Source organism: Podarcis melisellensis (genome assembly GCF_964234715.1).
Source record: "Podarcis melisellensis genome assembly, chromosome: 5".
In the NCBI taxonomy this organism is placed as follows: Eukaryota; Metazoa; Chordata; class Lepidosauria; order Squamata; family Lacertidae; genus Podarcis; species Podarcis melisellensis.
In genome coordinates this window covers 64272526-64296140 of record NC_138537.1, presented here as the reverse complement: position 1 = coordinate 64296140, position 23615 = coordinate 64272526, and the positions used below count along the sequence as shown (strand labels likewise).

Below are 23615 nucleotides of genomic sequence, written 5' to 3'. Positions count from 1 at the left end.
CGGACTTCCGGAATGGATTCTGTTCAACTTCTGAGGCACAACTCTACACAAAATGGCTGAGCCAAAGTCCACCTATAGTTGTAATCAATAAAATTGTGTCCATTTTTTATGTGTGTGTATAATATTTATTAGTTTTTAATTACAATAATCCAATAAGAGCCACATTATCACAATTCCAAATTACAATACAATTTTAAAAGTCAATTATTCAAATACAGAATTAAACAGTTTTGGGTGATGTCCCGTGTGCTGGACTTCAGGGTAAAAAGTTCTTCTTTCTATCTGCTTCCATAATCTTGATTAGTCCAATTACAACAGTTCTGGTCTCCATCCTTTATTTAACAGCCACTGATTTCATAACTTTCATTCGTAATTGCATATTTAATAAATTTTATTTCCGCAAGAGGAGTTTATGTCCTGTAAATTTCTGCGTGAGATGTTAAGCTTCCATCTGTTTCTTCATACTTCTTGTTGTAATCCAGTAATACAGCATCTCTGCTTCCACTTTTCATTGCGTCACACGCTATTTTGTTTGTCAAAGTCTAACAAAAGGTCTGGTATCGAGCCATAGCCCTGGGCAGGTCTCCAACTTATCTTTCTCATCCAACACTCAGCCACTAACGATCTGGCGCCCCACCAAAGCTAGGGGTAGATCTTCAAAAGTATAGCCCTAATTGTGATTCAGTGGAAGCCTAGCGCTTTAAAACATATCAATAGTCTCACACAGTTCCATTTTTGTAATAATCCATAAATATTATCCTGTTCCCATTAATTTCCTCTTGCTTTTTTTTTTAAAAAAAATATTAATTTCTTTTTTAACACAGTATTTCCAACATCCCAATAACAAACAAATATACTTTTTGCTCTGCCGAGCTTGTGACTTCCCTCCATCCCTGAAACCTTTTTTTTTATTTTCAGGTCTTTATACTGCACTTAAATTGTGGTTCGAGGACCCGTTCACCGCATAGTGGAATGAAAACACAAGGACACGTGATATAAGGTTAATGGGCAAGAAAAGGCCACAACTTTATTGATTACAGCAAGTGAAAAGGTATTGGCTTAGGCATTGGATTACGTCAGCTGACTCCACCCACTCGGAGAGGGGTGAGTCTAAAACAGGGGGGTTTATTCACCAGTAGGTGGAGCCTGTTGATGCTAATCCAACTATAAGCTCTCCCCTGATGTCACCGAGGGTCGTGCCATGGCCTCCCGCCACGCAGGCATCGGACAGAATACACGACCGCCGGATTCCTTTAACAGAATACCCAAAAATTGAAGGCATAGGCGATGGCCACACCTAGCCCTTCCACACACCACAACACATTATTCCAATGCCTAACTTACCCACCAATACCATGAAAGTTGTGACGATTGCTACGAGGTAGGCGAAAAAACCAAAAAGCCTAATGCCAAATGGAAAAATTCCTACCAGGCCCCCTGGACAACCAGGGCGACCAACCTAAGGTCCATAGCAAGGCCAAGGGACTAAGACCCTGAGCTCAAAGGGAGTGGAGGGTGGGTAACTCGCGATGGGACGAGTGAGGCTGGGAGGCTGGCGCCACAGCAATTTACGCTGCCGTACATGCCCCCTCGAAGGCACCTGGTTGGGTGCCTGTCAGTGGGCGTGGGCGCCAGCCAGGTGACTGGGAGGCAGGGGGCTAACGCCCCCTGCTTGAGGTGGAGACCGGCTCCCGCCCACAACCACTCTCCTCTTTTGCAGGAGGAGAGTCTTTTTTGACTTCTGATCTTTGTATCCTTATAATCAACTCTGTCTCTTTGGTCTAAAAAGTTTTTAAAATTTTCATTGCAGGGTTTTTCAATCCTGCTAGTGTCTTCACATTTTGACAGTAATTATTCATATACCAAATAAATTTATTCCAGTCTCTTTGAATTTTTTGGTCATCTTGGTTCTGGATTCTACTGGTTAGCTTGGCTAATTTCACATAGTCCATCATATTCATCTGCCACTCCTCAATCGTTAGTAATTCCTGCAATTTCCGCTTTGGGGCTAATAAGGTTCACCACTGTCGTGGCGTACATAAATAATCTTTTATCTACCTTTGCAATTTCCTCTCCCATCAAACCCAGCAAAAATGCTTCTGGTTTTTTGGGGAAGGTATATCTAAACATCTTTTTTAACTCATTGTAGATCAGTTCCCCAAATGCTTTTACTTTATCACAAGTCCACCACATATAATAAAATCTCCATCTTTCTCTTTACATTTCTTTGCCTTAGCCTTTACCGATTTAACATTTATCCTAAAATAGGGTTACCAGATGTCCCCAGTTCCTGGGGACAGTCCCCAGATTCACCAATCTGTCCCCGGACAAAATCTGTCCCCGGAATGTCCCTAGATTTTAATTAATGTCCCCAGATTTATGCCTGGGGACTTCCGGTGAGGCAACATGTTGAGCGCCATGGCAGCAAGCAGCACTGGAGGACCCGGCCACGTCAAAGTTCCAGCCAGCCAATCCGCTGACTGGGGGGGGGCTATTTAAACAGAGGTGCGAGCCAGAGAGCTTCCTTCTGGCTTGCTTCCTTGATCAACATTTGCCCCAAACTTGTGCAGAGCTGCCCGTAGCAGAAGAGCCCACAGTGTTCTTCTGCCGTGGGCTCTGTGTGCCCAAGTTGGGGGGGGGTGAGCGAGGCACTGAGGTGGTGCAGAAGAGGAGAAGCATAGAAAAGAGCTGTGCCGTAGTGTGTGTGTGTGTGTGTGTGTGTGTGTGTGTGTGTGTGTGTGAGAGAGAGAGAGAGAGAGAGAGAGAGAGAGAGAGAGAGAGAGAGACGGAGTGCGGCTGTGGCTTCTCCTCACGGGCACAAAGAGGTACGAAAGTGAAGGCTGGGGGACAAGGGGAGGAAGGAAGGCAGGCGGGTAGGCTCCTTTGCTTTCTCTCCCTCCTCTCCCTCCAACGGCCACTGCGGAGATGGTCAGTTTAACAGGGGGTGAGGAAGGTGCCTTGTCCCTGCAGCAAGTGACAAAAATGGTTTTAAATGTTTTAAGTGCTTTTAATTTGCTGCACCTTAAATGGTGGGTTTTTTATAATATTATATTATTTTATTATTTTATTTCTGCTTGGGGTGGGATAAGTATTTAGTCAGGGTGGGGAGTAGTTTAATTTAACATAATTTTTATTGCTTTGTTTTTAGTTTTTATTCTGTTAAATTACTATATAGTTTGTATTTTGCTTTTTAAGGGGAAGGGTCAGGGCTGCCTGGGAGTGGGCCTCAGCCAAAAGAATGGCTGGGGCAAGTTTCACAGGGGGGCATGTATTGGGACACCCGATCTCAGTGATCACGGGCAGGAGGAGGAGTTATGCTAAGACCAGATCATGTCATTACCGAGGAGGCAGGTTTAGTCGTTGATTGTCCTGACCGGAAGGATACTGGAATCAGCAAGGGAAACCCACATTACCTGAAAGTGTTGCTGTGCAATGCCAGGTCAATGATGAATAAAACCACTGCCATCCATGACCTGATTGTGGATGGAGGATTTGACCTGGCATGTGTGGCAGAGACCTGGTTGGATGAAGCACAACCTGTCCTTGCCACTGCTTGCCCACCAGGTTTCTCTTATGCACACCAACCCAGGTCAGGTGGGCGGGGAGGGGGGGGTCGCAGTGATTTTTAGGAAGTCATTAGTCTGCATCAAAAAGGATATACCAAGAGCTCTGGCCAAAAGTTTCAATATAAGGAATAATTCCTACTCGAGAGTTGAAAAGAAAAACGTGTATATTCTGCTAAGAATAACAGTTTTAAACTAATAGTAAATTTAAACACAACGTGTAAGTGTGACAGTTTTAAGATAATGGTAAATTTAAATACAACGTTTAAGTGCAGAAATAATGTAGTTTCAAATATGCAGTGATATAGTATAAAGGTACATAAAATACCAGTACACAACAATTGTTTTATACAAGTCTCAATGGCAGTCAAAAAGAGTCCATATTATATAAAATCAGAATAAAGAATAAAGAATCAAATAGGACCAAAAAGAAGTATCCGGAATGTGAATCAGATGTACGACTCAGTAGTGGTGACCAGGACAGGGCCCTGTTTCGGAGTAAACGCCTTCTTCAGCTGGTAATATCAAATAATATGTCAAAATAGATCAAGGTTCTTCAATACCATAGATCATAAATATAATAAAGTATATACATTCTAAAGTGTATTAACACATATCATGATATTTGGTTCCATACCTCGGTTTTTTGAGGACTATAAATCTGTTGGAAGTCTATATCATTCAATTCTTTTATGTTTCTTTTTCAACATGCATCTAGAAATGAGAATTTACAAGAGTTATTATTTCCAGTCAAATTGTTTGTGAAAAACGGACATCAGATGAGTCTGCACCAGGCATCCTATTGGGAAGACCCAGTTTTTTGAGTGCATGTTCTGGAAGCTGGGCAATAGGGGCAGTACAAGATTCCTCTTGGTGTACCGACCTCCCCGCTGCACCAAGGATTCCATGCCCTAGCTGCTTCAGGTCATGGCGGATATGCTCCTGGAGACACCTAGTTTGGTTGTCCAGGGGGATTTTAATATCCATGCCGACACAACCTTAGAAGGGGCCGCTCAGGACTTCATGGAAAGCATGGCCTCCATGGGGATGTCCCTGAATAAGTTTGGTCCAACTCATAGCCACGGACATGCCTTAGACTTGGTGTTTACCTCTACGGATATTGGTGATCTGACACTAACTAAAAGCGAAATAAAAGAAGTCCGCCATGGTCAGATCACTTCCTGGTGCAATTGGACTTCTCCACGACCCTTCCCCTCTGCAGGGAGGTGGGACCGATTCAGATGGTCTGCCCCTGCTACTTAATGGATCCAATTGGCTTCCAGACAGTGGTAGGGGATGTTTTATCCCAAGTTGATGGCCTTTCAGCTGATTCCCTCATGGCCCGCTGGAACGCGGAATTAACCAGGGCTATTGAGTGTCTGGCTCCGAAGCGCCTTCTCCGATTGCATGGAGCCCAGACAGCCCCGTGGTTTTCCCCGGAGCTGAGGATGATGAAACAATCGTTGAGACGGCTAGAGTGCCGGTGGCGGAAAACTCATTCTGAATCAGACCAGACACGGGCTAGAGCTCAACATCGAGCCTACCAAGTGGCAATGGCGACGGCAAAGAGGGCCTTCTTCGCTGCCTCTATTGCATCTGCAGAAAACAGCAGCAGGAGACTTTTTCAGGTGGTTCGCAATCTATAGGAACCACCTGCACCACCGGGGCCTGGTAGGGACCCCAAGATCTCCTGCAATGCTTTTGCAAAGTTTTTTGCAGATAAAGTATCTCAGATTCAGAAGGAGGTAGACTCCACCGTGGGAGCTGGGCCAGGGCGGGAGAGTGCTAGAGTTCTGTCTAGTCTTGTTACATGGGATCAATTCCAATCTGTTACCTCCGAGGATGTGGACAGGCTGCTTGGAAAAGTGAAACCGACACCTGTCTCCTTGATCCTTGCTCATCCTGGCGGATAAAAGCAAGCCGGGAAGGGCTGGGCGATGGGCTCTGCAGGGTGGAGAATGCTTCCCTCTGTGAGGGAGCGTTCCCAAACCCGCTGAAAGAGGTGGTTATTAAACAGCTTCTTAAAAAAAATATGTAGACCCGGCCAATATGGCCAACTATCACCCAGTCTCGAATCTACCATTCTTGGGCAAGGTGATTGAGTGGGTCGTTGCCAAACAACTCCAAGCATGCCTGGAGGATGCGGACCATTTGGATCCCTTCCAATCGGGATTCAGGCCTCACCATGGGACTGAAACTGCCTTGGTTGTGCTGGTTGATGATCTCCGGTGGGCTAGGGACAAAGTTGAGAGCTGTTTCCTAGTTCTGCTGGATCACTCATGAGTTGACATTTTTTGTAATTTGGACGAATGAACTAAAAAATTGAATTGAATGAACTAAAAAAATCCTCATGCAGAAATAAACTAGGTTCATTTTCTTATTGAATTCTTTGCATCCCTCAGGTCTGAATACTGAAATGGATTATAGCTGCTTTTTGTGAATGTGTACTAATGAGCATGGTCTAAGATTGTTTTATCTCTGTAGGACGAGTGGATTACTTTGCGGGGGGGGGGAATTGTATCTGTGGACTGCTATTACTTTAGATCTGAAAATTGATTACATTTATGTATGAGTTTACATGTATAACATCTGAGCATGGATTGCTTTACTTCTGTTGTGCCATATGGGTCACTTTAAGAAAGAAATTTTGTATCTGTGGATTGCCAACACCTGTTACTCAAACCGATATTGTGCTTGTCCATATAATCCTGCTTTGTACCAGTCACTGCTTACTGCACCACTACTATGCTATAAGATCCACTATCCTGTAATATTACATATGGCATATACAATTGTTTATGGTTTCTATATTATTTTTGCTGTAAAAATATGTGAGATTACAATGTTGTATTTATTTGCACTACCTAGAGCCTGTTCTACTGATGAAGCCTAGGACGGTGAAACAAGGTTAATATTCCAGAAATCCTTGTCTTAGACTCTGTGAAAGGATTCTGTGGAACTGTAACAACCCTTCGTGTGGATTATTGGACTCTATGAACAAACAGGTGGAATAGATACTTATACATGTATGAACCTTATGCATGAACTGACTAGAGAAGGAACTGATCCACTGGGTCTTCTGCTTTTTTCCGTTGAACTTTATGAGACTTCCGTTGAAATCTACAATTTGATACAATGAATATTATACCTTATTTATTCAAAAGTACAGCTGGTTATGTCTTGTGTGTTTATTGATTACTGTTACACATGGAGCTTTGCAAGTCATCACAAGCACCTGATTGTGCATAAAGTAAAACAAATAAAATTGATCACCTCACATCATTGTGACATCAGGTGATTGAAAGTTGGAGATAACATTCCAGCCTGCTGATGAGATCCACTCCCCCCCACTGCTCTACACTGACTGGCAGAAGTTCTCCAGGGTTTCCAAAGTGTCTCTTTCCTGCCCCTCCCTGGAGATACTACAGGTAGAACATGGAACCTCCCTGGGGCGAAGCAAGTGCTCTACTACTGAGCTAAGGTCCACCAAGGACAGTAGTCTAATACATCCTGAGAATCAGCATTCCAGCAACTAGGAGCTGACATCAGTGCAGGTATTGAAAGTCACTTCCAATTGTGCTTGGTCTCAAGGTGCCAGTCTTCCAGTAAGTGTGACATACCAAGTTGCTTTCATTTACTGTTTTGGAACATCTGAATGTCTTCCTAATTCTGTGATGGGCAGTGGGGGTGGCATTCAACTTAGTCATGTTCATTAATTTCAACAGATCTACTCTGCATAAAACTTAGTTCAATACCACCCAAAGCATGTTTTCATATTGCCAATTCCACAGATGTTAGCAAAGAACTTGTCTCCACCCCACACTGCAAAACAAAGTTTGGGAAGATCAGAGTTCCTATCTTCATGACTACTGTTTTTAGAAGTCACTTGAGTTATGTCTCAACACCTCCATTAAAAATGCATGGATTTAAATAATGATAATCAGTTCAAAAATGTTATTTCCAAAGGGATTATTTTGTGTGAACAAACATAGGGAATTTTCCCCAAGGTGAATTTTTTTTAAAAAAATGGAGTAGTTATAGTTGTTGTCGTTATCATCATCATAGACTGATGGTGATGGTTTCTTGGAGGACTATTTCAGGATCCCAAACTCACTCATAATTCTGCATAAACTCAATTATCTCTACATACAAGCGCTGTAGAGCATCAAGGCCCAAGAAGAAATCTGTGTGTTGCCAGTCAGGAATCATCTTGTGGTAAACTAAGTTTGAGACCTGAGGCAACCACCGGGCAATATTCTTTGGGGTTGAAACCAAGTCGTTCCCACCAATCCAGAGAGCTGTTGGAGCAGTCATTTTTTTAATATCATAGGAAGGTGCTGTTTCCTAAAAGAGAGGGGGAAATAACAGGTTAAAAAATAGTTTGTAAGTTAGGACTTTGCAGAAACTTCATGATCAAAGCAAACACACACACACACACACATTATGGGGAATATAAGTTGAGCTGTTAATGTGCATAACAACTGGACGTTGTGCAGATTTGCAAGGCATCATAGAGAATGTGCACATCATCCATGAAGAGGAAATTGTGCACTTTCCTGGTTAATATACATAGTCTCCAACCAGCTTTGGACAATTCCTTGAAATCACTTGAAATTGTGAACACATTCCTTCCACAGGTTGCACCAGCATCCATTTACAATTTCGGGCTTGATGGCATTCACTGCCTGCTCAATGCAAAATGATGCAAAATAAAAAAAATTCCTTCCAGTAGGACCTTAGAGACCAATTAAGTTAGTTATTGGTATAAGCTTTCGTGTGCATGCACACTTCTTCAGATACACTGAAACAGAAGTCACTAGACTCTCATATATAGTGAGAAGGTGGGGAGGGGTATTACTCAGAAGGGTGGTGGGAATGGGTGATTGGCTGACAGGTGTGGTAAACCAGTTGATGACTGTTAATGACTGCAGTTAGTCTTACAGGAAAAAGCAAGGGATGAGATGGCCAAAAATAGCTTTATCATGTATAATGAGATAAGAATCCAATGTCTCTATTCAGACCAGGTCTCTCCGTGGTTTTAAGTTTGGTAATAAGTTATAATTCAGCAACTTCTCTTTCCAGTCTATTTCTGAAATTCTTTTGTAATATGACAGCTACTTTGAGATCTTGTATAGAATGTCCTGGGAGATTGAAGTGTTCTCCTATTGGTTTCTCTGCCTTGTGATTCCTGATGTCAGATTTATGTCCATTTACCCTTTGGTTTGGTCTGTTTGTCCAATATAGAGAGCTGAAGGGCACTGTTGGCATTTGATAGCATACACAATGTTAGAAGATGAGCAATTACATAGTCCTGAGATGGTATGTTTGATGTTGTTGGGGCCAGTAATGGTGTTGTCCAGGTGCAAAGTTGGCATCTGGGTTTATTGCAGGGTCTGGTACCAGTGTCCATGTTAAGTCTTGTTGCTGTATGGGTGAGAAGTTGTTTAAGATTGGGTGGTTGTCTGTAAGCAATGAAAGGTCTTATTCCCAGAGCTTGAGAAAGAGAACTATCATTATCTAGGAGAGGTTATAGATCTCTGAGGCTGCGTTGAACTGTTTTAACTTGGGAGCTGTATGTGATTACTAGTAGTGTTCTGTTATTTTCTTTTTTGAGTCTGTCTTGCATCAAGTTTTCTATGGGTCTGCCTCTGTTGATCTGTTGTTTAACTTTATCAGGCAGATATTCTAGTTCTAAAATGGTTTGCTGTGGATCTCTTCGGTGAGAATCTCTGTTTGTAGAGTTGGAGCAGATGTGGCTGTGATGTAGGGCCTGGCTATATACAATGGATTGTTTGGGATGTTTGGAATGGTAGCTAGAAGCATGTAGATATGTTTGTTGGTCAGTTGATTTATAGTATAAGGTGGTATCCATACACCCATCTTGTATTTTTATAGTAGTGTCCAAAAAATGTATTTATTGCATAGATTGGTTCATAGTTATGTTGATGGTGGGGTGAAAGCCATTGAATGTCTGGTGGAAGGTGTCCAGGGTCTGTTGACCATGTGTCCAGATAATAAAAATACTGTTAATGTATTGCAGGTACAAGAGAAGTTTGAGTGGTAGGAGGTTAGGAAACGTTGTTCCAAATCTGTCATGAAGATGTTGACATACTGTGGGGCCCATTGCTGTGCCACTGATCTGGAGGAACATGTCATCACCAAATTTGAAGTGGTTGTGGGTAAGGACAAAATGGCAGAGTTTGGTAGCAAAGTCCACTGTGGTTTTATCTGAAATGGTGTTCCTTATGGCTTGCAAAACATCATTGTGTGGGATGTTGGTATAAAGAGATTCCACATCCATAGTGGCTAGTATAGTATTGTTAAGAAGATTATTAAAAAATTGTATTTTCCTCAGAAAATCTGTGGTGTCATGTACGTAGCTGGGAGCACTGATGGCATACGGTTTCAGAAAAGAGTCCATATAACCAGAAACACACACTGTAATAGTGCCAGTACCTGAGATGATGGGGTGTCCTGGATTTCCTGGTTTGTGTATTTTAGGTAGAAGATAGAAAGTTCCTGGTCTAGGTTCCACTGGTGTGTTAGTCCAATTTTATGTAAAAGGCTGTACTGGAAAGTTGTCTGTGAGCCTCCGGGATATAATCAGTTTTGTTCATAGTGATGACAGCTCCACCCTTCTCCGCCTCTTTAATCATAATGTCTGGGTTCTTCCTGAGATTATCTATAGCTCTCCTTTCAGCATGGTTAAGATTCTGTTGTAAGCAATGGTGTTTTCTGGTCACATCCGTTTGGATTCTGTGGCAGAAGGAATTGATGTACAGATCTAGTGTGGTATTGCATTCATCAGGAGGGGTCCATCTGGAGTCCCTTTTTGTGTAGCATTTATTCGGTGGTAGCTGGTGGTCAATGTTCTGTTCATTAATGTGTTGGGAAGGTGGTGGTTGTTCCCCAGTAGGCTGAGAGATGTTGTGTTGTGGAGATGTTGTTTGTTCTACTTTGTCTTGTCCTTGTGTGTGTTGAAAGTCCGTGTGAAAGGGCTGAATCATAGAATCATAGAGTTGGAAGAGACCACAAGGGCCATCGAGTCCAACCCCCTGCCAAGCAGGAAACACCATCAGAGCACTCCTGACATATGGTTGTCAAGCCTCTGCTTAAAGACCTCCAAAGAAAGAGACTCCACCACACTCCTTGGCAGCAAATTCCACTGTCGAACAGCTCTTACTGTCAGGAAGTTCTTCCTAATGTTTAGGTGGAATCTTCTTTCTTGTAGTTTGGAACCATTGCTCCGTGTCCGCTTCTCTGGAGCAGCAGAAAACAACCTTTCTCCCTCCTCTATGTGACATCCTTTTATATATTTGAACATGGCTATCATATCACCCCTTAACCTCCTCTTCTCCAGGCTAAACATGCCCAGCTCCCTTAGCCGTTCCTCATAAGGCATCGTTTCCAGGCCTTTGACCATTTTGGTTGCCCTCCTCTGGAAACGTTCCAGTTTGTCAGTGTCCTTCTTGAACTGTGGTGCCCAGAACTGGACACAGTACTCCAGGTGAGGTGTGACCAGAGCAGAATACAGTGGCACTATTACTTCCCTTGATCTAGATGCTATACTCCTATTGATGCAGCCCAGAATTGCATTGGCTTTTTTAGCTGCCGCGTCACACTGTTGGCTCATGTCAAGTTTGTGGTCAACCAAGACTCCTAGCTCCTTTTCACATGTACTGCTCTCAAGCCAGGTGTCACCCATCTTGTATTTGTGCCTCTCGGTTTTTTTGCCCAAGTGCAATACTTTACATTTCTCCCTGTTAAAATTCATCTTGTTTGTTTTGCCCCAGTTCTCTAATCTGTCAAGGTCGTTTTGAAGTGTGATCCTGTCCTCTGGGGTGTTAGCCACCCCTCCCAGTTTGGTGTCATCTGCAAATTTGATCAGGATGCCCTTGAGTCCATCATCCAAGTCGTTGATAAAGATGTTGAATAAGACCGGGCCCAAGACAGCACCCTGTGGCACCCCACTAGTCACTCTTCTCCAGGATGAAGAGGAACCATTGATGAGCACCCTTTGGGTTCGGTCAGTCAGCCAGTTACAAATTCACTGAGTGGTAGCATAGTCAAGACCGCATTTTACCAGCTTCTTTACAAGAATATCATGGGGCACCTTGTCAAATGCCTTGCTGAAATCAAGGTAGGCTACATCCACTGCGTTCCCTTCATCTACCAGGTTTGTAATTCTGTCAAAAAACGAGATCAGGTTAGTCTGACATGACTTATTTTTCAGAAATCCATGCTGACTATTGGTGATCACAGCATTCCTTTCTAGGTGCTCACAGACTGTTTGCTTAATGATCTGCTCCAGAATCTTCCCTGGTATTGATGTCAGACTGACTGGGCGGTAATTATTTGGGCCCTCTCTTTTCCCCTTTTTGAAAATAGGGACAACATTTGCCCTCCTCCAGTCTGCCGGGACTTTGCCTGTTCTCCAGGAATTCTCAAAGATGACTGCCAGTGGTTCTGAGATCACATCTGCCAGTTCTTTTAATACTCTTGGATGCAGTTCATCTGGTCCTGACTTCCGGAGGCGGCGCGAACGGCAATGGCTGCCAGCTCCTGAACGGGAGAGGGTAGCTCCGTCGAAACGGGTCGCCCGCTACGGCGAAACGGGGACCCATCCAGAAAAACCACAGGCAGCAGAAGCCTGTGGTCCTGAGACCCGGCGGGCGCCAAAAGCAGCCCCTAAAATGACGAAGGGACCCCGTAAGGGGCTCCGGACCGCGGAGGGGGTAGCGGCGCTGTGGGTCGTTGCGCGATCAACGGAGCGAAGCCGCGTCGCTGTTGCCGGTGAGCGCTGACCTTTCTTCTTGAAACTGCTAACTTTGGAAAGCAACAACCCGTGAGTAATTTGGACAATATACTTCTAAAGCCTCTAAAAATTGTGAATTTGGCTGAAAGCGGAGTGACGAAAAACAGGAAGTCCGTCTTCCGCTGACACTGAACTTGAAAGTAAAGAGCAGGAGGAGTGGAGACAAAGAGTAACGTTTTGCATTGACTGATCTGGCACCTATTTAAACTGTTGTTTCTGGCTGATTTAAAGACTTTAAGTGGCTGATTTTTGGACCTTCATTGAGACAAGGATACCTGTCCTCTGTTGATCTATTGGATTACAAATAAAAGTAAGAAACCCAGGAACTGGAGCTGCCTGAGTAACTGAGCAGTCAGTCTGCAGGCTTTGGATACTTTGAATCTGAACTTTGGAACATACTGAGTTTGAATTTGTTACTTTGAAACACTTGTGGTCTAAGCACTTTTGGAAACAATGTTTGGCTTTAAGTTTTAACTCTGCTAAAATTTATCTTTGTGAAGATCTTTGGAGATCAATTCAGACTTACTAATTTTAATTGGATTGGACTTCCTCCCCAAAGACATTCTAAGCTCCACCTAGAGGATTTTTGGATTTACAGCAGTGACTTTGTTTTACTTTCTCTTTCCCGGCCTCCTGTTTGAGTGTTACCATCTGGGCTCTTACTTTCTCATGGGAACAATTCAGTTTGACCTTGGTTTTTAGATTACTTTGGAATGAGTGGAACAAGAAAAAGGGGAAGAACCAGACAAACAACGTTAACTTTACCGACAGTCTCACAGCGTAGATCATCTGTGCCTGCTTTGCCTACTACTTTGCCTCCTGAGGCAGAAGCGGCTTCCCTGCTACAATCAGGGGAGGGAGAAACTGAGGAATTACAACTGGAAGATATGGCCTCAGGAGCAAGTGGCACTATTTTGGAGAAAATTTTTGAAAAATTGGAGGCTCTGGACAGAAAGGCTGACCAGCAATCAGCTAAAATTGACTTAAACACAGAAAGTTTAAATAGACTAACTGGACAAGTTGCACAGAATGTTCAATCTATTGGAGAATTGAAGGAGGCTGTAGGTGAAAATCGGAAACTGGCGGAAGACACTAGCCAAAGATTGGGACAGCTTGAAAAAGAAGTAAGACCACTCAGCAAACAAGTAGGAGAACACCAGATCTACTTTTCTATGACAGAACTTCGGAACAGGGAGGCCAATTTAAGGATACGCTCAATTCCAGAAGTGGAAGAAGGTAACTTAACTGAGTTCCTTACCAAAGAATTTTCCAAGTTTTGGAACTTAGAAGAAAAAGACTTTAAAATACTATCTGCTTTCAGGCTTGGAAGACTTATAAAGAAGGAGAAGCCCAGAGACTGTTTGATAATATTGAGATCAAAGGAGGAAAGGGACAAGATTCTAGGCCTGCACTACGGAAAGTCACTGGATATTTTGGACAAAAGAATTGAAATTTATAAGGATATTCCTAAACAGCTGTTGGATCTTCGAGCAGACTACTCGGAATTAGTAAAATTGCTAAGGAGCAACTCAATCATCTTCAGGTGGGAGTTTCCCCAAGGTTTATCGTTTACTTTCAGAGGGAGGAAGACCAAAATTAGAACGCCGGAGGATAGAGACAAGTTTTTGGTGGCACACGGAGAAGATCTTCATAAGGGACTTGGATTACCCCCAGGGCCTGAACCTCCGGGGGTTCCTGCACCCTCGGACCCCCAAAAATCTGAGAATAAGGTACCCCCACAGCAAGAATAACCAGATATATTCAGGATGTCTCTGCAACTTTTGAGCTGGAACATAAATGGCTGTAACATTCCAGGAAAAAGGAGAAAAATCTTTCACATTTTAAAAAAGGAACATTTGGACATTATTTGCTTACAGGAAACACATGTGACAAGGCTCCACAGAAAAGTGTTAATAAATAAAAGACTTGGTCAGGAATTTATATCTTCGGATACAGTTAAAAAGAGAGGTGTGGTAATTTATGCAAAAGAGAGCCTTTCACCTAAATTTCTGTTTAAAGATGAGCATGGAAGAATTTTGGCGATAGAAATACAACATCAAGGGGAAAAAATACTGATATTAGGAATTTATGCTCCAAATGAAGGAAAATCGGAATTCTATAAGAAGTTGCATGAGACTATGCTGGACTATCTGGACTACAACAACATCATTATGATGGGAGATATGAATGGAGTGGTATCAACCAACATGGATAAGTCACAGAGCCAAAAAATTTCTAAAGATGGGAGACTACCAAAGACCTTCTTTGAAATGACAGACAATATGGACTGGATTGACATTTGGAGAGTGAGAAACCCCTTGGGAAGGGAAGGAACATTTTTCTCTGAAGCCCAACTGACTTGGACAAGAATCGACCAGATATGGATAACTAGAGGTCTGGCACCTAAGATCAGAAAGGTGGAAATCTGCCCAAAGACATGCTCCGACCATAACGCACTGAGAATGGACATGACACTGATTCCAACCGGTTCCTTCAGATGGAAGATGAATGATGGCCTGTTTAGAGATCAGGAGATTACTAAGAAGGCCCAAAAAGCTCTAAAGGATTATTTTGAGATCAATATGAACACCACAGTGGAAAAAAGAACTATCTGGGACGCAAGTAAGGCCGTGATGAGGGGGTTCCTGATACAACAGAACACGGTAAAGAAAAGGAAACAAAACGAAAGGAAAGATAAAATTTTGGAAAAAATCAAGGAGTTGGAGAAGAAGTTAAGACTTAATCCGAAGTCTCAGCCGATTCTGAGAGAAATCAAACTTTACCAAGCACAATACTGCAAACTGATAAATCAGGAAATAGAATGGAAAATCAAACTAATGAAACAAAAAACTTTTGAGTCGGCTAATAAATGTGGAAAACTGCTAGCTTGGCAGTTGAAGAGGAGACAAAAGTTAAACACAGTGACAAACTTAGAGATTGAAGGAAGATGTATCCAGAACCCCGGAGAGATTAGAAAGTGTTTCCAGAGATATTTCAAAAAATTATACACTCAAGGGCCACAAGATGAAGCAGCGATTAAACAATTTTTAAAGACAAATGGACTGGCAAAGTTGTCAGAAGAAAATAGATCAATTCTGAATGGCAAAATAACACGACAAGAGATTGAGCAGGCCATCCAAAACATGAAACAGGGCAAATCACCAGGACCAGACGGGCTGACCTCCAAGTACTATAAGACATTGAAAGACTATTTGATACAACCACTGATGGAGGTCAGCAATGAAATTTTAGAGGGGAAGAAGGCGCCAGAATCGTGGAAAGAAGCTTTCATCACATTGATACCAAAATCGGAAACTGAAAAGACACAGCTTAAGAACTACCGTCCCATCTCCCTTTTAAATGTGGATTACAAAATATTTGCAGACGTTTTGGCAAGTAGATTCAAGAGGGTTTTAAACAAAGTAATCCATAAAGACCAGGCAGGCTTTCTCCCAGGTAGACATATGTCTGCTAATACAAGGAACATTATAGATATATTGGAGCTTTTACAAACAGACATAAATACTAAAGCTGTTTTAATTTTTATAGACGCGGAGAAGGCCTTTGACAACATATCCTGGAAGTTTATGAAAGGGAATTTAAAAGAAATGGGAGTGGGCCGGGGGTTTGAGAATGGGATTGATGCAATATATTCAGAACAAAAGGCTAAACTGATAGTTAACAATGTGGTTACAGAAGAGTTTAAAATTGAAAAAGGAACACGACAAGGCTGTCCGATTTCCCCGTTATTATTTATTTCGGTCCTGGAGGTGCTCTTGAACACGATTAGAGGGGACAGGTTGGTGGAAGGGATACAGGTCGGAGCGAAACAATACAAACTTAAAGCGTTTGCAGATGACTTAGTTCTGACATTACAGGAGCCAGAATCTAGTACGAAAAGAGTACTACAACTAATCCAAGATTTTGGTCGGGTGGCGGGATTTAAACTAAATAAGCAAAAAACCAAGGTGTTGGGAAAAAACTTGACAGATATTGAGTCGGAACGGTTTCAGAGAGAGACAGAGTTAACTGTGGTTAAGAAAGTTAAATACCTAGGGGTAAACATAACAGCAAAGAATTTGAGTCTGTTTAAAGATAATTATGAAAAATGTTGGTCTGAAATTAAGAGAGACTTGGATAGCTGGTCAAAATTGAAACTTTCATTGTTAGGTCGAATAGCTGCTATTAAGATGAATGTATTGCCAAAAATGTTATTTTTGTTTCAGACATTGCAGATTGTAGATAAAACGGAGTGCTTCCGGAAGTGGCAGAAAGATATCTCCAAATTTGTCTGGCAGGGCAAAAAGCCCAGAATTAAGTTTAAGATATTAACGGACGCAAAAGAAAGAGGGGGCTTTGCCCTGCCAGACTTAAAGTTGTACTATGAAGCCGCAGCTTTCTGCTGGCTAAAAGACTGGCTACTTCTGGAGGACACGGATGTGCTGGATTTGGAAGGTTTTAACAATGCATTTGGATGGCATGCATATTTATGGTACGACAAGGTTAAGATCAACAAGGTCTTTAAGAACCATATTGTCAGAAAAGCAATATTTAATGTCTGGACAAGATACAAAGACTTATTAGAAAACAAAACACCGAGGTGGCTGTCACCTTTGGAGGCTAAGGCCCGAAAAAGACCCAATATGGAGGCCAATTGGCCAAAATATTGGGAAATACTAGAAAGGGATGGAGACAATTGGAAACTGCAGAGTTTAGAGAAAATGAAAGATAAAGTGCGAGACTGGTTACACTATGCTCAGATTAAGGAAGTGTTTAAGATTGATAAAAAGTTAGGATTCCAGGTGGAGAAATCGAAACTGGAAACAGAACTGCTAGAACCTAAGACCAAGGTACTTTCAAAAATGTATAACTTGCTGCTGAAATGGAATACACAAGACGAATTGGTTAAATCGGCTATGATAAAGTGGGCCCAGGATATTGGGCACAACATTATGTTTGAGGACTGGGAAAGGTTATGGACCACCGGGCTGAACTTCACAGCATGTAATGCTCTGAAGGAAAATGTAATGAAAATGATATATAGATGGTACATGACCCCAGTGAAATTGGCTAAAATATACCATTCGTCTGATAACAAATGTTGGAAATGTAAGGAAAATGAAGGAACATTCTTTCACCTCTGGTGGACCTGCCCTAAAGTGAAGGCCTTTTGGGAAATGATATACAATGAGTTAAAAAAGGTATTTAAGTATACCTTCACCAAGAAACCAGAGGCCTTCCTTCTGGGCATGGTCGGCCAGAACGTGTTAAAGAAGGACAGAACATTTTTTATGTACGCTACAACGGCGGCAAGGATACTTATTGCTAAGAGCTGGAAAACCCAAGATCTACCCACACTGGAAGAATGGCAGATGCAGCTGATGGACTATATGCAACTGGCTGAGATGACTGGCAGAATCCGCGACCTGGGAGAGGAGAGGGTTGAAGAAGACTGGAAGAAATTTAAGATTTATTTACAAAAGTACTGTAATTTGGTTGAATCCTAACAAGGAAGCCAGAGCAGAAATAACTGTCTACCATTAAATTATAATTTTTTATTTGAGTTTAACCTAAATATTGCACTTAAGAGCATAAACAAGATGATAATTTGCTTGGAAAAATTCGTTTTTAATGATGAAAGTGGAAGCGGGAGACGTGAGGGAGTCCACAATAGAATGAAAGGATGTTATGAAACCTATTCTGTTTGTTAAATATGTATCTGTAAAAAATCTTAATAAAATTTTTTATAAAAAAAAAAAAAAAAAAGTTCATCTGGTCCTGGAGACTTGAATACATCTAGACTAGCCAAGTATTCTTGTACTATCTCCTTAGTTATTCTGGGCTGTGTTTCCTCTGCTGAATCATTTGCTCCAAATTCTTCAGGTCGGGCATTGTTTTCTTTATCGGAGAAGACTGAGGCAAAAAAGGCATTGAGGAGTTCAGCCCTTTCTGTGTCCCCTGTTTGCATTTCACCATCTTCTCCTCTGAGTGACCCCACTGTTTCTTTGTTCTTCCTTTTGCTACGAACATACCCATAAAAGCCTTTTTTTGTTGCTTTTAACCTCTCTAGCAAGCCTGAGTTCATTCTGTGCTTTAGCTTTTCTGACTTTGTGTCTACACATGCTGGCTATTTGTTTGAATTCCTCTTTGGTGGTTTCCCCCCTTTTCCATTTTTTGCACACATCCTTTTTTAATCTTAACTCAGTTAAACGCTCTTTAGATAGCCACCCTGGCTTCTTTAGGCACCTTCCATGTTTCCGTCTCATTGGTATTGCCTGAAGTTGTGCTTTTACTATCTCCCTCTTATCAAACTCCCAGCCATCATGAACTCCCTTTCCTTTTAGTATTACTGTCCATGGGATCTCACCCAGCACTTCCCTAAGTTGTGGGTGAAGTCGGCTTTCTTAAAGTCAAGAAATTGAGTCCTAGTATGCTTGGCTGCTCCTTTCCGCTGTATAGTAAACTTCAGAAGAGCATGATCACTCATGCCTAATGATCATTCCACTTCTACCCCACTAACCAGGTCATCAACATTGGTTAGGACCAGATCTAAAATGGCTTTTCCTCTTGTTGCTTCTCCCACTTTCTGGACAATGAAGTTGTCTGCAAGGCCAGTGAGGAATCTGTTTGACCTTATGCTCTTGGCTGAGTTTGACATCCAACAAATATCCGGGTAATTGAAGTCCCCCATTACTACTATCTCCCTTCCTTTTGCATGCTTGGCCATCTGTTCCAGGAAGGCATCATCTATGCCCTCTGTTTGGCTTGGGGATCTATAGTAAACTCCTACAATGAGGTCACTTTTATTCTTCTCTCCCTTAATTTTGACCCAAATGCTCTCACTTTGGCTTTGAGGTTCTAAATCTTGGATCTCTTCACAGGTGTACACACCCCTGACATATAACGCCACTCCTCCTCCTTTCTTGTCTGGTCTGTTTCTCTGAAATAGATTGTATCCCTCCATTATTACATTCCAATCATGGGACTTATCCCACCAGGTTTCAGTGATGCCTATTATGTCATATTTAGTTTGCTGTACCAAGAGCTCAAGCTCATCTTGTTTATTTCCCATGCTTTGCGCATTAGTGTACAGACATTGAAGTCCATTAATCATTCCCCCGTGTCTCTTATTTAAGGATTTTTTCCTCCCACCACTAGGTCTGCGTGCTGTTTGCTCCATTTGGTCTATGACATTTGGATGATCATCTTCATCAACTGATAGACTCCTACCTTCAGGAGCACTGTCTCCCTCCCCCACATTAGTCACTTTAAAGCCCTCCTGACGAGGTTTCTGAGATTTTTGGCAAAAACATTCCTCCCAACCGTTGTGAGGTGCAGCCCATCGCTTGCCAGAAGTCCATCTTCAAGAAACTGCAGTCCGTGATCTAAGAATCCAAACCGTTCCTGTTTACACCATTTGCGAAGCCAGTTGTTCACTTCCACTATTTTTCCCTCTCTCCCTGGGCCACGTCATTCAACTGGGAGGACAGATGAGATGACAATTTGTGCATTTAATTGCTTTATTTTCCGGCCCAGAGCCTCATAATCTCTTTTGATCTTCTTTTGATCTTTTGATCTTTTCCGGCCCAGAGCCTCGTAATCTCTTTTGATCCTCGTAATCTCTTTTGATCTTTTGATCTTCTGATCTTCTACAGGCTATTGCTTGTAGTGTCATTGGTTCCCACATGAACCAAGAGGAAGGGGTATTTGTCAGTGGGTTTTAAGATTCCTTGCAGTCGTTCAGTTACATCTTGGATCTTAGCCCCGGGGAGACAGCACACTTCCCGAGACATCCCCTTAGGTCTGGTTGGGGTTCTTCCATGAGCTGTCCATTCCAAGGTCGCCTGCACATTCCCTGAGGACTGACTTTGCTGCTCGTCTTCATATACCTGATAGAACAAATTTTAAAGATTCCTCGGCTGGGCTGACTGTTTGCTGAGAGAGATTGACAATATTGTTGATCTTGTTATTTTGATGAGTAGCCTGTAGGTTGGGAAGGTTAGAGGTTTTTTTGTTTTTCTGTTTTTTCAGTAATTCTAGTTGAGAGTGGTAAATGGTTTGTTTTTTTCATTGTGGAACTCTTGCCAAGCTGGGTGATTCCTGACAGAGTTGTCCAGTGCAGAGAGTTCCTCCTTTATAAGCTTCTGTTTAGAGTACAGAACACCAATCAGATGTTTGAGCAGCTTCTTGGAGAAAGCAGATCAGTATCCATTGTGTTAATTCTTCACAGCTTTAAATCAAAGGGCTAACTGCTCTGCTTTGGCAATGTAGGTCTGCTCAGGCATCTTCTTCCAGAACAGGCCCATCTTGTTTGTGTTGAAAACCTGCTCTTGAAGATACTCCTTCTGCTGCAACAGCCTCTTCAGCAGCCTCCATGTCTGCAAATGCAGCTTCACCAGTGCTGGGGATGTTCTTCAAATTGAAGCAACCTTTGAAGCAGTTCAGCCAACCACAGCTGGCATTGAACTCCTTCTCAGGCTGCTTGCCCTGTACCAGTATCTACCTTCATATAAACACACACACACACACACACACACACACACACACACAGAGAGAGAGAGAGAGAGAGAGAGAGAGAGAGATATGCATGCAATTAGTGGGAAATTCTGACCTGATTGTAGTGAGCCATGTTTTCCTCCTTGCTACCCCAGTCAAAGGCTTTGAACTTCCCACTCTTCAAACCCTGAAAAAGAGATGTACCATATTTTTGAAAAATAAAATGGGGAAATTATCATTATATTTATTCATTAATTATATTTCTATACTCCCCTACATCCAAGGATCACAGTTCAGTTTACAATATACATAACATAAAAAGCAACAATCCCCCTCCTTCCCCACCCAGTTTAAAAGAGGTGTAATTAGCCAAAAGCCTGGAAGAAGAGGAAAGTTTTTGTCTGGTGTCTAAAGATACCTAATAAAGCCACCAGATGCGCCACCCTGGGGAGAGCATTCCGCAATTGGGGATTTGCCACAGAAAAGGCTCATTCTCGTGTTTCTATCTTCCAGACCTCTTGTGGAAGAGGGCACATGTAGAAGGGCCTCAGATGATGACTGTGTCATCTGGGTTAGCTCGTATGGAGAGAAGCAATCCTTGGGTACAGCAACACTGAGCCACTTAAGGCCTTAGAGGTCAAAACCAGTACTTTAAATTAGGCCCAGAAACCGATTGGCCACCAGTGCAGTTGGGCCAGGATTGATGTTATCTGCTCAAGCTTGCCTTTCTGTGCAAACAGGCAGCTGAATTCTGTATCCTCAACTTTCTGAACCACCCAAAGATAGGTATGCAAAGCCATTGAAAAGCCACTGGTATCATTTCAGCTTCTGCAGTTTTTCACTGAGACGTCTAATGAGAATTAATAGGGACACATTTCCCCTGTCTAGATCCAATAGAAGTCATCATATCAGGCAACCAAAGCAGCTTCTCTGTCAAAACTAGGCCTAAACCTCAACTGAAGTAGATCTAGAAAATCCACTTCTTTCAAGACTGCCTGGATCTGGGTGTGATCTTCTTCTTCTCTGGTGATTACTCGTAGCCGAGTAAGATTGTCTTCCATGAAAATGGTTTTAACAATGACTCTGCAAGTGACTGTGGAGGCCAATTCTGGATCCACACGTCCTCCCGCAGTGGGGACATTGCTTTCTGGATGGGAGTTGATCACGGTGTGGATTTGCCAAGTGTGCCTTCCTCTTAGCCCGTTTCTCCCTTGCATCCTGAGTTCGAGTGTCTTCAAAGCCAATGACAGCTTTGGTAAAGGCTGTTCTCCACTTGGAACGCTCACAGGCAAGTCTTTCCCAATTGTTGGTGCTTATACTACATTTTTAAAAATTTGCCTTGAGACAGTCTTTAAATCTCTTTTGTTGACCACCAGCATTACGCTTTCCATTTTTAAGTTTGGAATAGAGTAGTTGCGAATGTCCCAGTCTTCAAACACTCTGCGCTTCAATCTGAAGAAAGTCGCACTCGCAGAGCTCAGGCGATGCAGGATTTTGGCATCAGTGTCAGCCCTTGTGGAAAGATAACTACCCAGGTAGGAGAAGTGATCAACATTTTCCAACATTGCACCATTGAGTTGGATCTGTGGTGCTGCAGAGGGGTTATTTTGTACTTGGTGCAGCATTTTGGTTTTTTGGATGTTCAGTGATAGGCCAAGTTTTTCATAACCTTCTGCGAAGATATTTAGGATGGTTTGGAGGTCATCCTCTGAGCGTGCGCACACTACGTTGTCATTAGCATACTGAAGCCCTATGACTTTGCTTTCAGCCTGCTCATTAAAGAGCTTTCCATCTGTTGAACAGATGATTTCCACTCCAGTGCGGAGTTTCCCTTTGACAAAGTGTAGAATCATGGCAATGAAAATAATGAATAGAGTTAGGACAATAACACAGCCTTGTTTAACACCTGATCCCACTGTTAATGGTTCACTTTGAGAGCCATTGTTATCTGCGATTGTTGCTGTCATATTATCATGGAGGAGATGAATGATGTTCACAAATTTATCTGGGCAGCCAATTTTCAGAAGGACAGTTCACAGAGTATTATGATTTACAGTGGTGCCTCGCAAGACGAAATTAATTCGTTCCGCAAGTCTTTTCGTCTTGCGAGTTTTTCGTCTTGCGAAGCACGGTTTCCCATAGGAATGCACTGAAAATCAATCAATGCGTTCCTATGGAAACCGCCTTCAGACCAGGTCCAAGGACAGTCTGTCCCCCGACCTCTTCTGAAGGCCGGCGGGGGGCGAAAGTCTTTGCTTCCCCCCCCCGCCTGCCTTCCCGGGACAGCGGAATCTGCTGTCCGGGGCGATCTTAAAATGCTGGCGGGCGGCAGCATTTTAAGGACCCCTTCTGAAGGCTGGCGGGGGGCAAAAGTCCTTCCCCTCTGTTCCTGGACCTGTCCTGAAGGCTTGCGGTGGGAGGAGGGCTTTCCTCCCCACCGCCAACATTCAGAATGCTGTTCTGAATGTTGACGGTGGGGAGGAAAAACCCTCCTCCCACCGCAAGCCCCGGGAACAGAGGAGAAGCCCTTCGCGCCTTGTCCTCTGTTCCCGGACCTCCCACCGCAAGCCTTAGGACAGGTCCGGGAACAGAGGAGAAGGCGCGCTGCACTTCCCCGCTGACCCCGGAGATTTCCCTATGGGCTTTCATCTTGCGAAGCAAGCCCATAGGGAAATTCGTCTTGCGAAGCCGCTAAAAATCTGAAAACCCTTTCGTCTTGCGGGTTTTTCGTTTAGCGAGGC

General features: G+C 42.9%; 1 protein-coding gene and 1 long non-coding RNA gene across 2 annotated transcripts in view; one reads left to right on the top strand and one right to left on the bottom strand.

Annotated features, from left to right (window-relative positions):
* The first annotated feature begins 2697 nt into the window (after positions 1-2697).
* LOC309370888 overlaps positions 2698-23615 on the top strand; it is a 238162-nt gene continuing 217244 nt past the window's right edge. Inside the window, exon 1 of the long non-coding RNA XR_014168728.1 lies at positions 2698-2728. This is a non-coding gene — a long non-coding RNA (uncharacterized lncRNA). The remainder of the gene's footprint in view (positions 2729-23615) is intronic.
* LOC309370847 (putative lysosomal acid lipase/cholesteryl ester hydrolase) overlaps positions 6737-23615 on the bottom strand; it is a 48801-nt gene continuing 31922 nt past the window's right edge. Inside the window, exons 8-9 of the mRNA XM_081913013.1 lie at positions 20990-21061; positions 6737-7907 (exon numbers count right to left, since the gene is read on the bottom strand). Coding sequence (XP_081769139.1) covers positions 7674-7907; positions 20990-21061 — 306 coding nt within the window. The 3' untranslated portion in view covers positions 6737-7673. The remainder of the gene's footprint in view (positions 7908-20989; positions 21062-23615) is intronic.